We start from the raw sequence: 19,501 nt of genomic DNA, 5'->3' as shown, positions 1-19,501 counted from the left end.
CACAGTAAGGCTACCGCAGAGCTCTCCTTGGAAAGCTACTGTATGTGCTCATTCACCCTGCACCTACTCTCTGCTTGACAGGTTCCAGTGCTGAACCTCAAACAACGGGTGCCAGTGGTAACCTCCAATTAGTCATCTTGGAGCTGGATATCATCCTACTAAACCTCGTGTGGGGCGTTGAGGTGAACATAGAAGAAACTCATTTAGTAGGCATTGCAAAGGTTTATAGGGCTAATGTCCACTGGCGGGGAGAAGAAGTGCTGTGTTTGGATGTGTCATATTCCAGCCACTAGACCACTGCTTTGCAACCAGTTCCTGCTTCTCCTCTGCTCAGACAGTCTTCAGGCTGTCAGGATCCAGTCTTGAAATTCCTCGCTGTTGACGACCTCCTGAAACCTGCATCAAAGTGTTCAGAGTCAGTCTTCCTAAATTGCTCCGGAGTCAGAGAATAGAGTGACTTTGGAAATCATAGCTCATAGCAGTGGTTCCCAAACTTCTCCATGCCCCCCTTTTGTGGATAAAAGTATTTTCAATTCTCAGACACATCTTTTGCTTGAAAACTCTGATACCAATAGCTCTTGTTTGAAACATTGTCTGTAATTAAAACAGAACTGCAACTTCAGTTTGTGACATCTTACAAAAAAAAAACGAAATAAAGAGCAAGTCACTGCAAATCTTCTCATATCAGGGATGCATGTGTGAGACTGCCACTCTCTGCGTATTTTCAGTGTCCAGTTTTGATTTGCAATTTGTCTTGATTGAGGAAACTGCAGAAATCTCACACAGGTCGGATGTGTCGAAAGGAAGGAGTGTGGCCAGTGCTCTGCTGACTAGCTGTGGGTCCTTTACCCTGCAATACAAAATGCAGCCAATGTATAGGCTCTGAACTGCAGCCTCATTTTTGAATCAGACAAGAGTGCAACGTCAGTGAGCTGATGTTGCACTCTTGTCTCGGATCCAGTCATATGGTGCGCTGGGAAATACCTTTTTTGTAAGGCAGAGATATGAGTTTTTATACATGGGAACACTGTGATCTGCGGCACATGACTCTATCTTCACCTCTTTCACTCGCTGCTCCGACATCTCCAGTTTCCTTGTGAATGATGTGATTTCATCTGCAAGTGTTTTGGTGCCCTGCATCTGCACAATTAGTTAATTGAGAAGTTGTTATTTTTAAACTTATCGGCAAGAATCTTCTTCTTCTTTGACGATAAACACCCTGGATGAACCCGTCTAATGTGACAGCCGTTAGGACTCGCTGTGAAACAGAGCAGCTTTGTGATCAGATCCCATTGTTTTGATGTAGTTTACTGTGGCGATGAGGTCCGTCATTACATAATTCAGCTCGGGACTCAATAGATAGTAGTGCCTCTTGGTGTCTCATACAGTGTGTCCACTGCGCACTGGTGGAAACGTGCTTGAGTAGCGCTTGCAGCCCTGCTCGTTTCCCACCATTGCCTAACCCATCTGTGCAGATCCCCACAGTGTCCTCCCATTTCAGAGCAGCCTCTTTCAAGTGAGTGTCAGTGATTTTGAACAGTTTGTCTGCAGTGGCTCTGTTAGTTACATGTTTGTGGAAAAATCATCTGCATCAATAAATCTGAGGTATGTTATCAAACAGTCAGTCTTTGTTACTGTCAGTCACTTTGCTCTGCAAATGGATGAAGCAACTGTCTCGTACCTTGTCATTAAGCTGCTTCTCTACATCTTTTGACATGTCATAATTGTGTCTCTTAATAGTATTGTTTGACAGAGGGATAGACTTTAGTTTGCTGGCTGTTGCTTCATCGATCATAGTTGAAATTATACGAGTAGCAGAAGGAAGTATTAATTCCTCAGCTATAGTGTGCATCTTTTTTCATTGACTCTGCATTACTATGTACGCTACTTTGTAGGAGGTGAGTTGGCCATTTGAAGGCTCAGATGCTGCTTTAGTAAAGTGACTCTTGTGCATGACAGTTGAGTTTTGTTTTTTTTCTGAAAAAAAAAATAGGCTTCTCTTTGTGTTCAAGATGTGAACGCTTCAAGTGGCGTCTAAACTAATTCAGCTTCATACTGTCAGAAGCGAATATGACACACTGTGGTCTTTCTTCATCACCTACCATTGTACTGGTGAAGCCGAGGGCGAGTTATGCCCTGTCTTATTTTTCTTGTCTTCATCATGGTAGTTATGATGTTTACCTGGCAGTCCTTTCACAAACTTGCCCATGCTTTGTTAGCAGCGCAGAACCATGCATCATTAATATTTAGCCTCGCTACCCCTAAAGTTTTGTGACTGTATCTTACACAGCTGTGACACTATAATGGTGACAAAATTTGTCCACAGACACATGAACATGTGCCAAAGGATTTAATCCCAACCACATTTTGCCAATATGACAAACACACACACACACATACACACACACACACACACACACACACACACACACAGATTCACAAGGTGAAAACAATACCAGCCCTGCTGTCACAGCTGGTTAAAATATGTATGCATAGAGGGACTACAGTATGATTTATTATATCCTTGGAAAAGAGAACTTAATTAAGAGCCAAGGTTTTTAAATGCACTCATTTGTTCATGTGTAACATTTCTTTGAAGAGCCTCACATTAAATGATGACCACAACACAGTGAAAAATATTCAGTGACATGAAAAGCAAAGACTACAATTCAGAAAAATTGCTCTGCTTTCACTTTGTCTCGGTTCTAAAATTTAAGATTTTGACTCTGCAAAATATTTTATTAAATAGAGAGAGCTAGTCTCTGGCTTACCTGCGAGCAGCCTGCGGGCTCATCTGTCCATGGTAGGACATATACGTGGAGCTGGGAGAATGCCAGCATGCCGAGGCAGTTGTCTACATGCAGCAGTCTCACAGGCCCTCTTCACCGCTCCAGACTGCAGCACCTCAGCAGCCTTCAGCAAACGCTCCACTTTCAGCTGGGCTGTGGTGAATCTGGAGGAGTCCAGATCTGGTCCAAGGTTGACAAGACGTCCACGGAGAAGAGAGGAGAGGAGAGGAGAGGAGAGGAGAGGAGAGGAGAGGAGAGGAGAGGAGAGGAGAAATTATGAAGTGTGGAAAGTGCAAATTACCAGAATAAGAGTGGAGCAAGCCCTTTCCTTACTTTCCAGCCATGCTGAATTTTGAGTGAGATAAATATTGACATCTGATGAGAGACAACAGGTGATGTAGCATCAAGTGCATGGAAGGAAGAGCTCCTTACAGTGAAGTTGCGGCAGCTTAAAGCCTGATAAAAACATTCTGTAAAGAAAAAAAAAATCACGTGCACTAAGCAAATGTGAACATCACCTATGAAAAACCTATTACACATCATCACCATACACTATGTCACCTGTTTGCTGTCTGGCATGCATGTTGCTGTCTCACCTTCTTTTTTTTATCTTTTACTTAATTATTATTCCCTAAGTGCTAGGGGTACTTGGGTCATCCACTTTCTTCCCCATAATTTCATTGCAGAGGACAATATGGAGGAAATGTTGACAATATCACCAACTGGTCATGCAGGACACAGGACCCTGGCCACAGTATGTTGTGTAATTCATTGATCTCTTGATGACTCTTTTCTTTCTTTTCTCCTTCCCCTTCTTTTACATGAAGGTCAGAGGTCACTTTCTCTCTCTAAAGGCTTGTACAGCTCAGCAGATGTTTGCTAAAATGGGCAACATCTGACTTGAGCCAAGGCTATCCACTTGAATGACTGCCTTTTAAATCATTGAACCGTTAAATTTGCAATATGTCCTCCACTGGATAATGAATGCCAATCAGGTGTATACGACGCCGTGAGCCACAGCAGGAACACATACACCCCCGCCTATGCTCTCGTTATTATGTAGTCATGATTTCATATTTCTTATTCATACATTTAAGTTCTTTTTAATCAGTCACCCACACAAATCTGCATACAAGAATGTCTTCCTTCAATATGTGATATTGCGTACACGATGACATGAGGCAGATACTTGATTAGGCTGATGCGGATGCACAAGGTGGGTTTCCTGCAGATGGCAGTGGGGCATCGAGTACGAGCGCGCTAGTTTCTTCAATTAGCATAATCCATTCATGATTACCCCGTCCGCTCCCTTTCTCTCACATACTCATACATACCTGATGAGGCTATTGGTCCTCTCCCTCATGTCAGCAGTGCATATGACCCTGAAGTTTGAGCTGCGTACACAGAGCGCCGCCTTGTGGCAGTGCGGGAGCTGGGCAGAAGAACACTGCAGGGCGATGATGTTTGTGAATAGGCCATGAGAGTAGAAGGCGCTCCGGGCATCCACCACCTCCATACATCATGGAAATCATAGGCATCATACAGATCTCTGGGTCTGTGGCATTGTAAGGTCTGACTCAGTGCCAAAGCACCAAAATTAAACAAACAGCCATGTCACAATAGATGTTATAGGTTTAGATTCCTATTATTGTTTTGATTTTGGCAAATAAACACATTTATTTTTCACTTTAATAACAAGCAGAAGATGGATACATTATGAAATCCACAGGAAAGAAAAACACACAAGACCTGCTCAGATTCATACACACGACACATGGTTACAATGGTAATGTGCAACATTACCAACATTTGAGAGCAGCAGAGACACCAGGTTTTACATGGTTTAGTTATGGACACTTAAAGTGCCAATCAGCTGCTAAGATACTGCTCAATCTGGCACAGCTAAAAAATTGGAAGATAGATTTTATATCCACCAACAATAACAGGCTTATGTGTGAAATAAATTGACAAAGACGAAAACTAAAGACATTTTGTCTTTAATTTTAGATTATTTTAGTTAATTTTATAAACACACAACACAGTTTCAGTTAGTTATCATTTTTTATTTTCAGTTCAGTTAACGAAAATGTTTTTTTCACATCTAGTTTTTCATTATTTCATTAGTTATAGTTACAATAATAACCTTGATGCCGGACCAGTGCGCTTGCCAATATAGCTGCACTATTTCAGGAGACACTTGTATGGCTCGTGTCTGAGGGTTGAAAAAAAACACCTAAATGGTTGTTCAGGTTGGAGGACGAGGTGGAATGTTACATATCAGCTTCAGAGGCCCGGGATGACGGACACTGCTTACAACATGACCAAAGACAGTGAGTTAAAGCACCGGTTTCTGTCTTGTATTTCAGGCACAGGGGGGAAAGAGTAGAGTTGAAACTACGTCTACAGTCGGGTTATGATATGTGCATTCAGTCTATGATCCTAAACTGCACAATTGCAGACTGAAATCGATATAGCATGTCTCCAGGTATCTTCCCACTCCTCAACATTGATTGTAATAGATAGCTCCCTCTGCCATGTTGCCCCTGTAAAGTAACGGGGTGCAAAACGCGTAGCCTCATACAGTAGAATAACCTGACAGCCACTCCCCCTGCTTCTTGCATGGTTGTCAATTAATGTTACACTGTCCAAAATATAATTCTTTATCTACAAATAAAGGGGGATACCATATTTTTCAATCATTTGTTCAAATGTAATTACCGTATTATCAGAAAATAGCGCCTTCAGTATACTAATGCCACTATTTCCCCACTGTGCCAAACCGGCATCAAGTATCAGCCCCACTCTTAGTGGACACAGAGGGGCTGATACTGGAAGGAAAGCTTCCACACCCAGCCAGATAGAGTTTGGATTATTTACGACCCAGTCATAAATAGATGTCATAGCTGATATTTTCTGATATGCGGTAAATCTTTGGTCTGTGTTTACGCCATAAAAAAGAACTGGGCCAGCCATTTAGGTCTCTCATCACCCTGTTCAAGAATAAAACAGGAATAATTTGAATAGGATACAATGATACATACACATACACTGAGAAACTAGACTATACTAAAAACAGGGAAACTGTATGATCTAAGTCCATTAGTCAAAATAGCTACCTGAGGATTGTCATACAAGACCTTGACCCATGTAATAAAATTTTCATCGATACCAAATCTGTTTGAAGAATAAAAAAATAAATAGGCAAATTCTACTCAGTCAAAGGCCTTCTCACACATGAAGCATTAAACCATCTGAAAAGCCTGAATGACACTGACAAGGCACCTGACCTTGGATTTCGCCCTGTTATGGAACTTTTGATCTTCATTTATAATTTCAGGCAAGGTCTTCAAGTCGAGTGGTTAAATATTCAAAAACATCTTCCAGTCCACATTAAGAAGAGCTATTGCTCCATGCAGGAGTCTTGGCATTTCCCATTTTTCAGAAAAAGCTAAATATTCACTGTCCGTACACTCTGAGGTAGTCCATTATGTAAAAATGAATGGTTAAACATGTCAAGTAGTGGATCTGCTAACAAATCGCCAAATTCTTTATACTATTCACCCGTCAGGTCCAGGAGGCTTTTCCTTCCTGCAAGGTTCTTTTAGGATTCAATACCTCCTCTCTGGAAATGGAGGTGTTAAGGTCAGATTGCTGCTCTATTATAGCAGGCAGGCTGAACGGAGAGAAGAATTTTTCCATTAAGTGAAATGCATCATTTGGCTGTTCAGATATATAGAGCTTACAGTAGAATGTCTTCAAGGTGTCATTTATGAGCTTGTTGTCATATATGCGATTACTCTGAACTTCACAAATGGCTCCCTTTTATTCCCATGTTCATAAAGTCTTTGTCTGGCAAATCTAAGTTTGGTCTTCTCATCCTGCATTAAAAGGCTATCTAAGCTATTTCTTACAATAAGGTAGGAGGTTGAGAATCAACATACTGTAGCTCATTCTTTAGTTTTAAGCTCGGCCATTAACACATTGTTTTATCTTCAGTTTTTTCCTTGTCTTTCAGGCCGAAAATGAAATAATCATCCCTCTAGCATATTAGCAAATGAATATTAAAATGACATCTTCTGAATGTAAATTGTAATGAGGACATTTGTTATGATGCAATGGTGTATTTTGGAAAATGTGTAATGTATCAGAAAAAGAGGGATGTAAATTGCTCATGGGGATTTATCAAGGATTGCTCCTTTAAATATTTATCAACACTTCATGCATAATAAATGCTGTTATGGTGATGTAATATATACTGTATACATGCATCAGTTGTGGTGTTAAATTACAGTGTTGAATTTCTCCTAAAGATCCAGTTTCCCTCAAAGAGCTGTTGCTATAACACAAATGGCAAACATATTAGAAAAGTATTACTATAACTATAACAGTGTATTAAGGGTGTTTAGAGCAAGTGTGTCAAATTGACACACTTGCTCTAAACATCCTTAATACACTGTTTATTAAAAGTACAATATTGGCTTTTGCATTATTCTTATTATTATGCAACACATGGTCCCTCTTGTAAATGAGCTTAAAATGTGTGGTGAATCTACAGTAATAAAAAAAGAAAGCGTTTCCTAAACAAAACCATATTCTGAGCTGAAGCATCAATGTAAATGGACAATGGCCGTAATATACCTGGTCAACCACAGGATTTGGTGTCAGTTCCACTGAATTTCAAAAGAATTTGCAAAGATAACTAGTTAAGTAGTTATCTGCTTCATCTGTGAGAAAGATAACTAGTTTAGTAGTTATCTTTGCAAATACTTTTGAAATCCAGTAGAACTGAACTCAAAGAGTGCATTTCCTCAATTCTTACAGTAGAGGTGGACATTGTCCCCCATTTGTTTGGAGTATGAATTTGACACTTGACACCAATTCTTTCACATTGCCAGTTTAAGCAAGCCGGAATTATATTTACTTTATAGTACTTTACTTACAATTTTAATGTATTAGTAAGTTTCCATTTTCAGTTACTTTATACTTCCACTCTATATTTCAACATTTTATCAATTGATTGAATTTTATGCATTGTTACTGGTTAAAGGACAAAACACTGCATAACACAATTCTAATTAGCTCCCAACTGGTGGCCCAACAACAAGAACTGCTAACCTGTTCAACAAGTAAAAAAACATGCTTTTATTTCAGAGACCCAATCAGCAGTGCTCAGGCTATCTTGCTTCTACCTCGACGCAGCTGTCACTGATGAGCCTTCAGAGCTTGAAGGCTTTGAATGATGCAGTCTGTCCTGTTGTGGTTTGCTCCTTATTAAGGCTTGACCTCTGACACGGCACTGTTAAATCAACCAGCATCACATTCCACATTGTCACTACTGCTGTCAATAGAACTGGAAGTGAGATTATAGAGGCTGTAAGGAGAGGCGTGCAGCAGGGGGAGGGTTCACTCAAAAGACCTTTAGGCTTGAGCAGATTTTAATCAATAGGCCTATTAAGGCAAGAGGAAAGGTTCCTAAATAAAGGTGGTTCAAAAAGTCACTATAGACAGTTTATAAGATGAAAAGGTGACTACCTCTGGTGTCTGGTTTTGTCTGGTCAACAGTCCAAAACCCAGAGATCCTCAGTTTACAGTCATATAAGATTAACGAAACCAGCAAATATTCACATTCACATTTGAGAGGTTGGAACCTGTGAATGTTGGCATTTTTTCTTTTTAAAAATGACTCATATTTTCTACTAATCAATAAACAGCGAGTGAGCCTGACTGTTCTTGGTATAAAATTGGCCCATGAAAAGAAATACAGCAAACTACTGCACTCATAATTAATCTCAGTGGAAAATAACAAAAAAAAAAAAAAATACAAGAGGCTGTTATACAAAAGTAATAACATTCACTGAAATAACACATTTAGCAACATTTATTCCACCAATAAAACTGTCTAAACTGTTTAAAAAACATTAAAATACTATGAAAGAAAGTTAAGGGCTCTAGATGATCTATGAAAAGAAAATTCCACTCATAGGTCCATTTACACTTTTAGATAAAAAGGGTCCCAGCACCTTCATTAAAACTTAACATTCCTTTTGGCTGCAATGCATGCTGGTCTATTGAGCCATCCAGGTAGATGCACTGATACTACTTTATAAAAGACCCCAAACAAATATTAGGTTTATCCATGGGATGACAGTGAATGTGGCAATCCCAAAACTGTGACTATAGTGACCATAATAACATAAATGGAACAATTCATAACATGATGGGAGTAAAATCTCTGGTCATCAGCCGTTTCTGCGCCATCTTTCTGGCCTCAACACCAAACTTTCTGAGTAAACTAGTCCAAACTTCCAAGACGTGCATCCCAGTTTGACAGCCTCACTGTTGTGCCTGTTACTTATGCAACTAAGCATCTTCCTTTAATACAGCAAGCCTCAACTAAAGCCTCTTCCCACCGAAGGGAGAACTCAGAAAGTAAACAAAGCCTGCTGAGACTTGGACCATAATACCAGGTTAGATCTTAGGCAAGAGCTGTTGGAAGAAAAATCCCTATCCATTTGTTCCAGTCTAGTGTTTTGGGGGTTTGTTTGTTTGTTTGTTTTTCTGTCAGTCTTGGGAAGGAATATCTTTGCATTTTCACAGGATGTATTTGAACAGGATGGATATATCAGTTCCCAAATAACCCACTGGTTGAAGTGTAGGTGACAACAGTACAAGTTACGACAATAAAGACAACAAAAATGATTCCTCAGGAACTTTAAGTAGGTTTCATACATTTTTTCTTTTTTAATCTCATCATCTCCAGAGAATGAAGCCCACTGTCTCTGGTGATCCCCTGAACTTTCCTTTGGCGCCAACAGCAGGTGAAAGTTTTCACTTCTCCTGTGAAAAGACTGTGTAACAATGTACAAGGTATAGAAATGTAACTATATAATGCAATCCAACAGCACTTTCACAAAGCCATTATTAAATAATGGACTGCTACACTGATGTTTGATTGCATTACTGCCTCTTTTAGTGGTCACTCAGTGAACAGTACATAAAGAAAAAATGGGCCCAAGAGGTTTCTGGTTTTAATTGCATCATTAGAATTACAAGAGCAAGAATAAAAAAATAAATTTTAACATGTTGCCTCATGACAGTGTCAACAACAAATCTCATGAACAATGCTGATCCACCTCAACAGCAATACTGGACTGAGTCAAGTATATGTTACCTGCACTCAGTCCTGATAATATACTGTATACTGGCTATAAACCTGGACGAAACACCAATACTTTTCCAAAGCTAACAAGGACATGTTGTGGATCTGGATAATATTACTGAATAAAACCTGAAACTTTCTCAAACATGTGAAGCATAGATGGACGGACGTCAATTTTAAAGGTTATCCACCTGCAGGGTATTGTATAACAGGACTAAAATAACCTGGACGTTTTGTTCATTTTTCATAAACTGTTAGTTTAACAGTTATCATCTAACAGGTAGCTTCATATACGACTTCAAACCACAGACCTGAGGTATGAAAAAATCACCGAGGGCAGAGACATTTACAGCCACAGAACAACTCATATTATAAACATTCTATAAAGAGTTAAGGTAAAATAGGCAAATAAATATAAAACTCCAGCTGTGTTTAATACATAATCCGCTCGGTTATGTACATGTTCTCCTACAGTGTGATCTTAAAATAAAGGGTTGCAGCAGTGTGGCAGTTCTTCTTCTTTCTAGAAGTGGTGTTATAGTTTCAGCTGTGAGGTTAAGACATATTCTGAGCAATTTATGTGTCAAGACAGTTTGAATTTTGAACAGAAACTAGAAAGATGTTTCAACAGTGGAAAAAAAATGTCTTGAATCTTCCCTATAAGGAAACTGCAGTAAGTTAATTTAGAGGTGTTACATTAAAATGGTGGCTACAGCCCTGATCTAAAATTATACTTATTGACTATATTATGCCTTTTTAACTAAAGGCATTTTGTCATGTCACAGCTTGAAAAGCACAGGTGCCAATGGGCTAATGAATAATGGCTGAATTCCATTTAGCTGCTTAAGGTATAAGGTCCTGGTATTGTTCATTCTGGCTCACTGGGATAATGGATCCACTTAATATTATTAGTAACACCTTCACTTCTACTATGACAACTCAAAATGTTTGCTGTAAAAGAAAATGTCTGTTACACTAAAACAGGCCCACTAAATTGCAGGTTACTTTCATGGCAGGAGTTGCCATTATAAGAGATACTGTACTTTCATTCAAGCTACTGTATTAAACAGGGGCTTTTTCTGTAAAACCTGTTCATGGAGTGTAAAATCCAAGATTTCCCTGAATTTCACTATTTTTAGATCCTAGTTAGTTTGTAAGTCCTTCTTTCCAGAGCACTTCCTTGCATCTTGGATCCTGCCCCAGAAAACAATTAAAATTTTGAAAACAATACTAAATTTAACATCTGAATCACGATCCAGTGTCCATCATACACTGCACATGTAAATATTGTTTTTGTAGGATATTTGTGTTGTAATTGGGCTGACGTGTCTGCCTTCATTAAAGCTGTACTTTTAAAATCATAAATACTGTCCTGATACTGTGACAAAAAATGTTAACAATTACAGGGAGCAGAAGACGCTCCCTCCAGTGCAAATACAATATTGGCTAGAAAAGCAACAAAGAAGTCCATCAAGTATTCTACTCCATGGTCCCTTCTAAGACTGCATGCTTGCTTTCAGTTCCTGGAGGATGTCAGTGCCGCTGCTCCAGGCAAGGACTCTAGCCCTAACAGAGCTGTTACCTTCCTGACCGTCCAGTTTGGCCAGCAGTTTCTCCAGGGTGTACCCCTTCCTGGGCATCACAACATCATGCCCTCTCAGACAGAAACTAGGGCAGAGATCGTTCCCACCATCTCCCACGTAAAATATATGCTCATACTCCACACCTCCGTCAGACTGCTCTGAAAGGTAAAGCTCCAGGACTTTTTTCTTACAGAGGTTGACGGGGCATCGATTGCACTCGTGAGAGTGGTAGCATTGTACCTCCATGTACCCGAGCTCATTGAACTTAGCCGGGTTGGTGAAAACCTGGTCGACAGCCACATGGAGCCCAGCTGCGTGGAGGATCCATTCTATGAACATGGTGTTGGAGTCAGAGATGACTATGCAGTCAATGGTGCTTTTATTCTGTGATATGAAGGTCAGCAGGTCTGTCATTCCAGCTGTGAAAGGTATGGTCTCCATCACACTTTGGACCCTGTCAGGGCTGACCTCCTGCTCACCTGGATGGACAGACAAAAAAAGGTCAGAGAACTGAAGAATGAGCAGGTTGTAAGTAAAAATATTAATGTAAAATATTTTGTGCAGCTCTATGCATGTATGAAAGAACAACAATTAATTCTCACCTATGTAGTTCATCACTCTGCCCATGTACTCAGTCCAGCGGCCTTTTTCGTAGGAACTCTTCACAGAGTCAGGAAGAGTCTGACCTGGAAGGCATCTGAAAACCCAAAAAACAAAAGATCCACTATGAAGTAAACAGTGATGTTGCTTGTGATTACAATATAGAAAATCATGTTTCATCTGTGGTTCTGTCAGTATTGGATTTTGATTTATAATAGTCTTGCAGCAGTACCATTATAGATTTGTATGCATTTTGCAGCATAAAAAGCCTATACCTTACAATTTGTGATGGATATTACAGTGATTAATTAATTGAATCAATCAATACATTATTTACCTGACCACCCAGGTATCACTGTTGTCATCGACCACAGTGTGGTCAAAATCGAACACCATCAGAGTCTTCATTTTTCACCTGTAAAAAGACATAATAACTCTTTGAAATAAAGAAAAAATATACAACAAGACCTGGTTGGAGAACAATAATTATTTTATACCTAAAAACTAATTGCATATTTTCACTGATATTCTTGTCAGATATTAAGTTGTATTAGGCGTGTTTGCTCACTCCAATCCTGACATTAGGCCTGGGTTTGTATATGAAACTATCTATTTGAATAATCCGTCTACAGGGGTGCACAGGAATAAAGTACATTTACTTGTGTACTGTAGTTAAGTATATTTTTTTTATTTTATTTTTTAAAAGACAAATATTGTACTTTTGACTCCACAACATTTCTATAAAATACTCTTACTTTGAAGGAGAGCTTTTAGTCAGCGGAATTTATTTAATTTTATTTTGAAAATGTGACAGCCCATACATTGTGCTAATAACAAGAGAAACCGATCACAGCCAATTCCTACACTGGGACAATACAACAATGTTTTTACATAAAATATTTACTTTCGAATACTCGTACTAGTATTTCTTAAAAGAAAGTACTCCAGTTCTTTAACTCAAGTAAAAATTTGACTCAACAATTTTCACTTGTATTGGAGTAATGTTTAAATAGGAGGATCTATACTTTGACTCAAGTAATTGAGCTGTGTACTTTGTCCAGCTCTGTCCGTTTATTACTTTCAACCAAGTTAGCGTTATCTTACAAACCGTGACTGACTCCAATAAACTACACCAACCAACCATTTCATTCCAATAAATGGCTTTCCCTTATATGCCGATTGAATCACAACATATCATTTAATCCTGAAATGTTTTGAGTTATTTCCTAATCACTATAAAACTTAAGTTTAAACTCACTACGTTTTAAGTGACTGATTTTTTGTAAGGAATCTGGTAGAACTTCGTCTCCCTCCAAGTAAACGGCCTAGCAGACCGGCTAATCCTTCCATTTAATTTCTGTTCCAACAAAATTCAGATCAGCTTTAAGAGGAACAACATACATTACAGTGATTTCTGCATCAAGCATAAGACACAGAGACATAAATCACACGACATTAAGGGAACCGGTGATGAATAGCAAACTGACCTCAGAGTTGCCTGTCATGAATTCACTGATCTGGCTTCCTCTCCTCGTCTTGTTGTGTTACAGGATGTGCAACAACTCTGGGCTCATTACCGCCACCTGCTGGTAAAGTGTCGATATCACAGATAAACTAATATAATTCAACACATTATGTTACCTTAAATACTTAGAGTTTTTAGGGTTTGTTACGGTGAATATTTTTGTATTCTTATTTAATAAATAAATTTTGTAGTATGTTTTGAAATTATATCCGACAAAAGCACCTAATGTGCAGTACGGAGCACGGCATAATTTTACCTTTTAACCACTGGGTGGGAGTAACACACAACTTGAACTGCACAAAAAGCAACCAGGGAAGAAGAAAACCTGTCAGTTTAGTTCCTGGTTACATAAAGTCAAGAATCACCCACTGTACAGATTGTTGTTTTTTCCTCATCTTTAAACGAACAGTTATTTTATTTTGACCAACATGTTCAAAGGTTTGGGGACGTGGTTGGGTTTGGAGAACCCAACGTACACGAAGACGTCAGACGACAAAGAAAACCTGAGCGTGCAGCAGGAAGAGAAGGTGGTGGAGGCACAAAACGAGGTAAACAAACAGCAACCAGCTGACCAGGATGGAGAACCAGAGACGAACCTGGAGAACTCCGAGGACAGCAAAGGACTGGGTGGTGAGAAAGGACTGTTTTCCCTTAAATTATCCTCGCTGTTATTGCGAAGTGGTTTTATTTAACGTCAAGATAGGTCGTCAGAAAATTAGCTTCTCAGTAGCTTCTGGATTTTGTTGCCTCTGTATCAACTCCTCATAAATCCATTAAATCAGTAGGTTGTAATTCCTAGTGAAAGGCTCCCCCATCCTTTTATTCTAACTAAGGTTTTTCGTCTTCAACTTTGTTGTTTGTTGTCCAGGACAAACTTAGCTGTCTTCTGATACATTTACTCGTGTTGTAGTGGTGTATTTTAATAACAGATGCTGTTTTTAACCACCCCATTTCCTCCTATTCCTCCTCCATCTGAAGATTTCATCTTCAGTTTTGCCTCCAGTGCCACCAAGAAGATTTCTGAGTCAATGGTAGAGACAGCTCAGACCATCAAGAAGACTGTGGAAGAAGGGAAAATTGACGGCATCATAGACAAGGCATGTTGCTCTATTGGCTTGTTTGACAAGTTATGCAGCATTTAGAAGAGACAGGCAATTCTGGGTTCATAAGTGGAACATCAAAGATTTTGCATGTTGTTGAGCTATGTGCTCAGCATGACATGACATTATCATTATATGACATGACATTAAGTATAGCTCTGTGTGTGTGTGTGTGTGTGTGTGTGTGTGTGTGTGTGTGTGTGTATTTGCAGACTTTTCTTGGAGACTTCCAAAAGGAGCAGGAGAAGTTTGTTCAAGAGAAAAAAGCAAAAAAATCAGGTAAAATAAGAAGGGAAAGAATCTTCTTTTCAGTAAATTGCCAATTACATGTGATCTCTCTGAAATGAGTTTTTATCCTTTTAAAAAGCGTTGCTTTACAAAGTAAACTAGCTTCCAGTGAAGTCACATTCTTTGCATATCACAGAGTATTGTGGAAAAAATGGTGAGTATGACACAGAATTCTTGATGAGAAATGATGGTGAGACAGTGGAAAAGTAAAGTGTCAGTAAAGTAACAATGAGGCGTAACATGTCACATTTTGTCAATAGGAAGAAGCTAAAGCTGAATCCAACAGGAACACACTGTGTTCTGAACAGACTATTAATACAGCTTTATTGGACCGATGAGGATTTGTAGTTTTAGTGAATACTTGAAGTGGTACTCTTCCAAAATGTGTCTGTCATTACTGGAATCCACTGTAATCACTATACTATTAATCCAAACTTACACCAGCCTCTGTTCTCAGTAGTGGATCAAAGTGCAAATATTGTATTGCCACATATGTTAAGTCAACATGAGGTGATCGAACAATAGATTTTGGGTGGAGTATTTTTTTAATGTTCTAACAATTTGCCCAAATCCTTACATCCTGATGATCCCTAAAAATACAACATCAGATGTCAAACCTCCAGGGAAAATAGCAACAAAATGACAAAGACTCAAATGTCATTTGCTGTGGAAAACTGTATCCTAAGCATTGTCCTGCTTTATGGAAAAATATGATAAAGACACTCCTGATAACTAGTAGGATTCTAGTCATACAACATATACAGTACATGAACATTTATACATGCATGTACAGTATATACAGGGGAACAACTTCTTAAGATATATAAGGAAGAACAAGAAGCATGATCCATAAAAATTTTGAAGTCCTTCATGAGGTAGTTTACAGACTGAAAATGGAACAAGCCCACTGAGCTGTTTGGTAATAGCATCATCCTCAACTGTTCAGTAGTCGAGTTTCAAAACCCAGAAATTCCAGTCAAGGATTTTTTTTCAAGCATAATACAGTCATTCATTTAAAAAAAAAAAATACAATTAAATCAGTCAGTCACACTTTGTTTATAAGGTCTTATATACAGGTTAGTGACATTCAATTCAAAGTGCTTTACAGGGAATTTTTACAGCATATCACTGTGTGTGTGTGTGTGTGCGTGTGCGTGCGTGCGTGCGTGTGTGTCTAGAAGCAGCAGTGCCTCCCTGGGTTGGCTACAATGAGGAAGAGACCATCCAGCAACAGATCCTTGCTCTGTCAGCTGTAAGCAAAGACATGACTATATGAATGTGTTATTACTACGTGTGTGACATTCTGATGATCAAACTGAGCTCTCTGGCTGCTGATTCCAGGACAAGAGGAACTTCTTGCGGGACCCTCCGGCTGGTGTTCAGTTCCACTTCGACATGGAGCAGATGTATCCTCTGGCCACAGTGATGCTGGAGGAAGACCAGCTCCTTAACCGCATGCGCTTCGACCTGGTTCCCAAACAGTATGTAGTGTTCCAACTTTGTGTGTGTGTGTGTGTGTGTGTGTGTGTATGTGTGTGTGTGTGTGTGTGTGTGTGTGTGTGTGTGTACAGTATACACTTTACATTATGTGATTGTTTCTGCAAGTGTGTTAACAGGACACAGTTACTTTGACCTGTGGCATCATCTTTGAAACGATTTCGCAGAATAGATGGTGATGTGTTTGTTTTCGACAGCGTGAAGGAGGAGGTGTTCTGGAGGAATTATTTCTACCGGGTGTCTCTGATCAAGCAGTCGGCTCAGCTCACAGCGCTGGCAGCTCAGCAGCAGCAGAAGGACGATGAGGACAGAGGCGCCGGTGTTTCACCTGAGGACGTCGTCCTTACAGGTCAGACACGGCAGAGACGATCTGCAGGGTCATTTTCACCCGTTATATCAATAGGGACCACTGCATTTGTTTCTTTGTGACAATCCTTGGACCTCACAAGGGTACCGAACAAACTTCAGCAACCAATGCATACAAAACTCTGTGGAGATTTGCGATTAAAACTCCAGAAATATGTTTACACATTGTTTTCATCAGATTCATGAGGCAGCGTGTCTGTTTTAGAAACCTCAATCATTGATGAACTAGGTGCACATTGCATGTCAATACTTCTGCCTGATCCACCACTCCAACACGATCATTAATTCACATTAATGATACATGTGCACAAACAGAATTCACACACCATTGGCGGCAATATCTAAATCATTGTTAAATGTCAGAGAGATATCTGATGTAGCACTAACACTTCACAACTGAGGATAAAATGAAGAGAGTGTCAACACAAGGTAATAAAACGATGCCTTCAATAAGAGAATAATAATGTCAATCTCACAAAATTAAAATAAAGTTTATACATGTGCCTTTGATTGAATTTTCCAACACTGTACAGAAAATATCAGGCAGTCAGTTCTGAGCAGCAGGTCCCCGGCCAGCCGGACCGAATTGTACTTCCTGTGTGTCTCCACTGTTGCTGTCATATAAAACCATAAAAATCCCCCCAAAAATAACTTCAAAAATAACAGGCACTCAATGACATTGTTGAACCACCTTAATGAATAATGTTCCATCCCTCACCTTATTGTTCATTTGCACCATATCACCAGTGGCTTCTCTTGAAAAAAAAGTATTCACACACTCTCACCACACATTGTTCCTTTATAAATACCAGTTAATATGTGTTAAAGGGTGTATGCATTATTTATGCACATACATGCCAGGTGTACTCTCTTTACACTCCTTAATTATGTAAAATGGGCAGGTATGTGTAAAGCATTACTGAGCTCTGTAGATGGAGCTCTTGGCCAAAGACCATCTGTGGTGAAAGGGATGTTCAGAATTTTTTTGTGTGAAAAGTATTGAAACTAAAGTCTTCAGTGCTTGTCGCCAACCTCATTATTATCTCAGCTTGTACTCCTCATAACCTCTGTTACAAACCACAGACACAGCTGTGGTTTCAGGGGAAAAGCCATGGAACACAGTCAAGCGAACAGCAGAGTGTGATTTGCATATGTAAAACTAACAGCACTGTATTATTTCACTTCACAGACACTGTCAGACCAAAAACTCCACCAGTTTCTATCAGCGACATACAGAAGGTAAGACTACGTGCGTGTGTGTGCGCATGTATTTTCCAGAGTCATGCAGTGAATTACTTTTTCACTCCTGTCTGCATCATTTCCAGCCACCTCAGGAAGAAGAGGAGGAGATGTCCACAAGTCCTGGAGTGTCGGAGTTTGTGAGCGACGCTTTCGACTCAACAGCCATCAACCAGGAGGACCTGAGGAAAGAGATGGAGCAGCTGGTGCTGGATAAAAAGGAGAGCACCCCCTCTCCTGATGGTCAGTTTTACAAGACATCACTCTGTGACTGTATTGTGTATTTTTAAAGTCCAGGAAAAAAATAATTTTCTCGCTCATAACCTTTCCTTTCTTTTGACCCAGATGAGTCAGCCGACTGGGAGAAGGAGCTGCAGCAAGAGCTCCAGGAGTACGAGGTGGTGACCGAGTCAGACAACAAAGACGACCAGTGGGACCAAGAGATCGAGAAGATGCTCCAGGCTGACGACAGCTAGATGACTACCGTGTGCCTATCTCCTGTACAGGCAGTGATCTGGCCCAGAATGGATGAATAGTGATGAATAATGACCAGTGATGCACAACGGGATGAACTTCCACATCCTCTGCCCCCATCCAGCTGTGATAACTATCTTGTAAACAATCTCCTCTAAAACTGATGAAGGTATAGATCCAGTTATAACAAGAGTGTGTCACCTCTGCTGGAACCAGTGGTCATGTTCAGTCATGTTAGTGAAGTACTACTTCATTGCCCCTTCCTAAATGAGTTTTATCCACTTTTTCCTCCCCCATCTCTTTTTTCTGTTTTTGATGAGAAATGCTGCTAGAGGGCGCTCCAGTACAATAACCATGGATTTTACAACAGAGGGGGCTTGTTGAAAATCCAAGATCTGCATCAAATTTTATCTTTGTTTCCACTGCTGCTTTGTGGTGGGTTGTAAAGTAAAGTCTTAGTATAGTGCTAGTACGGTAAAATCACATGTAGTTACATTTATGTAAATAAAGAGGATTCTAACACAATACTTAACTTCAAGTTGCATTCCCCCTTTTATTACATCTGCTTGTACATTTTGTAAAACATTTTGAACTCAAACTCCTTTCCACTCTACTTCTTTACTTTGTTCAGTCATCCTTCAATAAATATTTATTTGTTATTATGGACGATACACATAATGTCAGGACATCATCATAAGGATGAATTAAAGGAAATAAAACAACATAAAGTGTCTCAGTAAGGTGTTAAGCCACTTGGCATTGATTTTCCAAGTCTTTGGATTCTACTGGAGGAATGAGCATCATTCTTCCAAAAGATATTCCCTCATTTGGTGTTTTGATGATGGTGGTGGAGAGCTCTGTCTAACACGTCGGTCCTAAAT

The 19,501-nt window shown here is 39.6% G+C and overlaps 2 protein-coding genes across 2 annotated transcripts; one reads left to right on the top strand and one right to left on the bottom strand.

Annotated features, from left to right (window-relative positions):
* Window positions 1-9,804: 9,804 nt before the first annotated feature.
* phospho2 (phosphatase, orphan 2) lies at window positions 9,805-13,681 on the bottom strand. The gene is made up of 4 exons (XM_023429640.2): window positions 13,619-13,681; window positions 12,469-12,546; window positions 12,134-12,228; window positions 9,805-12,010 (listed from the first exon to the last, which is right to left on the bottom strand). The coding sequence occupies exons 2-4, from the start codon at window positions 12,537-12,539 to the stop codon at window positions 11,445-11,447; spliced, it is 732 nt and encodes a 243-aa protein (XP_023285408.1). The 5' UTR covers window positions 12,540-12,546; window positions 13,619-13,681; the 3' UTR covers window positions 9,805-11,444.
* Window positions 13,682-13,974: 293 nt separating this feature from the next.
* On the top strand, window positions 13,975-19,145 carry syap1 (synapse associated protein 1). The gene is made up of 9 exons (XM_023429759.2): window positions 13,975-14,286; window positions 14,635-14,753; window positions 14,969-15,035; window positions 16,223-16,296; window positions 16,386-16,525; window positions 16,739-16,890; window positions 18,097-18,146; window positions 18,233-18,389; window positions 18,492-19,145. Exons 1-9 carry the CDS (start codon window positions 14,085-14,087, stop codon window positions 18,620-18,622), a joined length of 1,092 nt encoding a protein of 363 aa, XP_023285527.1. The 5' UTR covers window positions 13,975-14,084; the 3' UTR covers window positions 18,623-19,145.
* The last annotated feature ends 356 nt before the right edge of the window (window positions 19,146-19,501 follow it).

Source organism: Seriola lalandi, unplaced genomic scaffold, assembly GCF_002814215.2.
Source record: "Seriola lalandi dorsalis isolate HSWRI2012SDOR001 ecotype SW California unplaced genomic scaffold, Sedor1 jcf7180002054898, whole genome shotgun sequence".
Classification (NCBI taxonomy): domain Eukaryota; kingdom Metazoa; phylum Chordata; class Actinopteri; order Carangiformes; family Carangidae; genus Seriola; species Seriola lalandi.
This window is presented reverse-complemented; position numbering and strand designations above follow the sequence as displayed.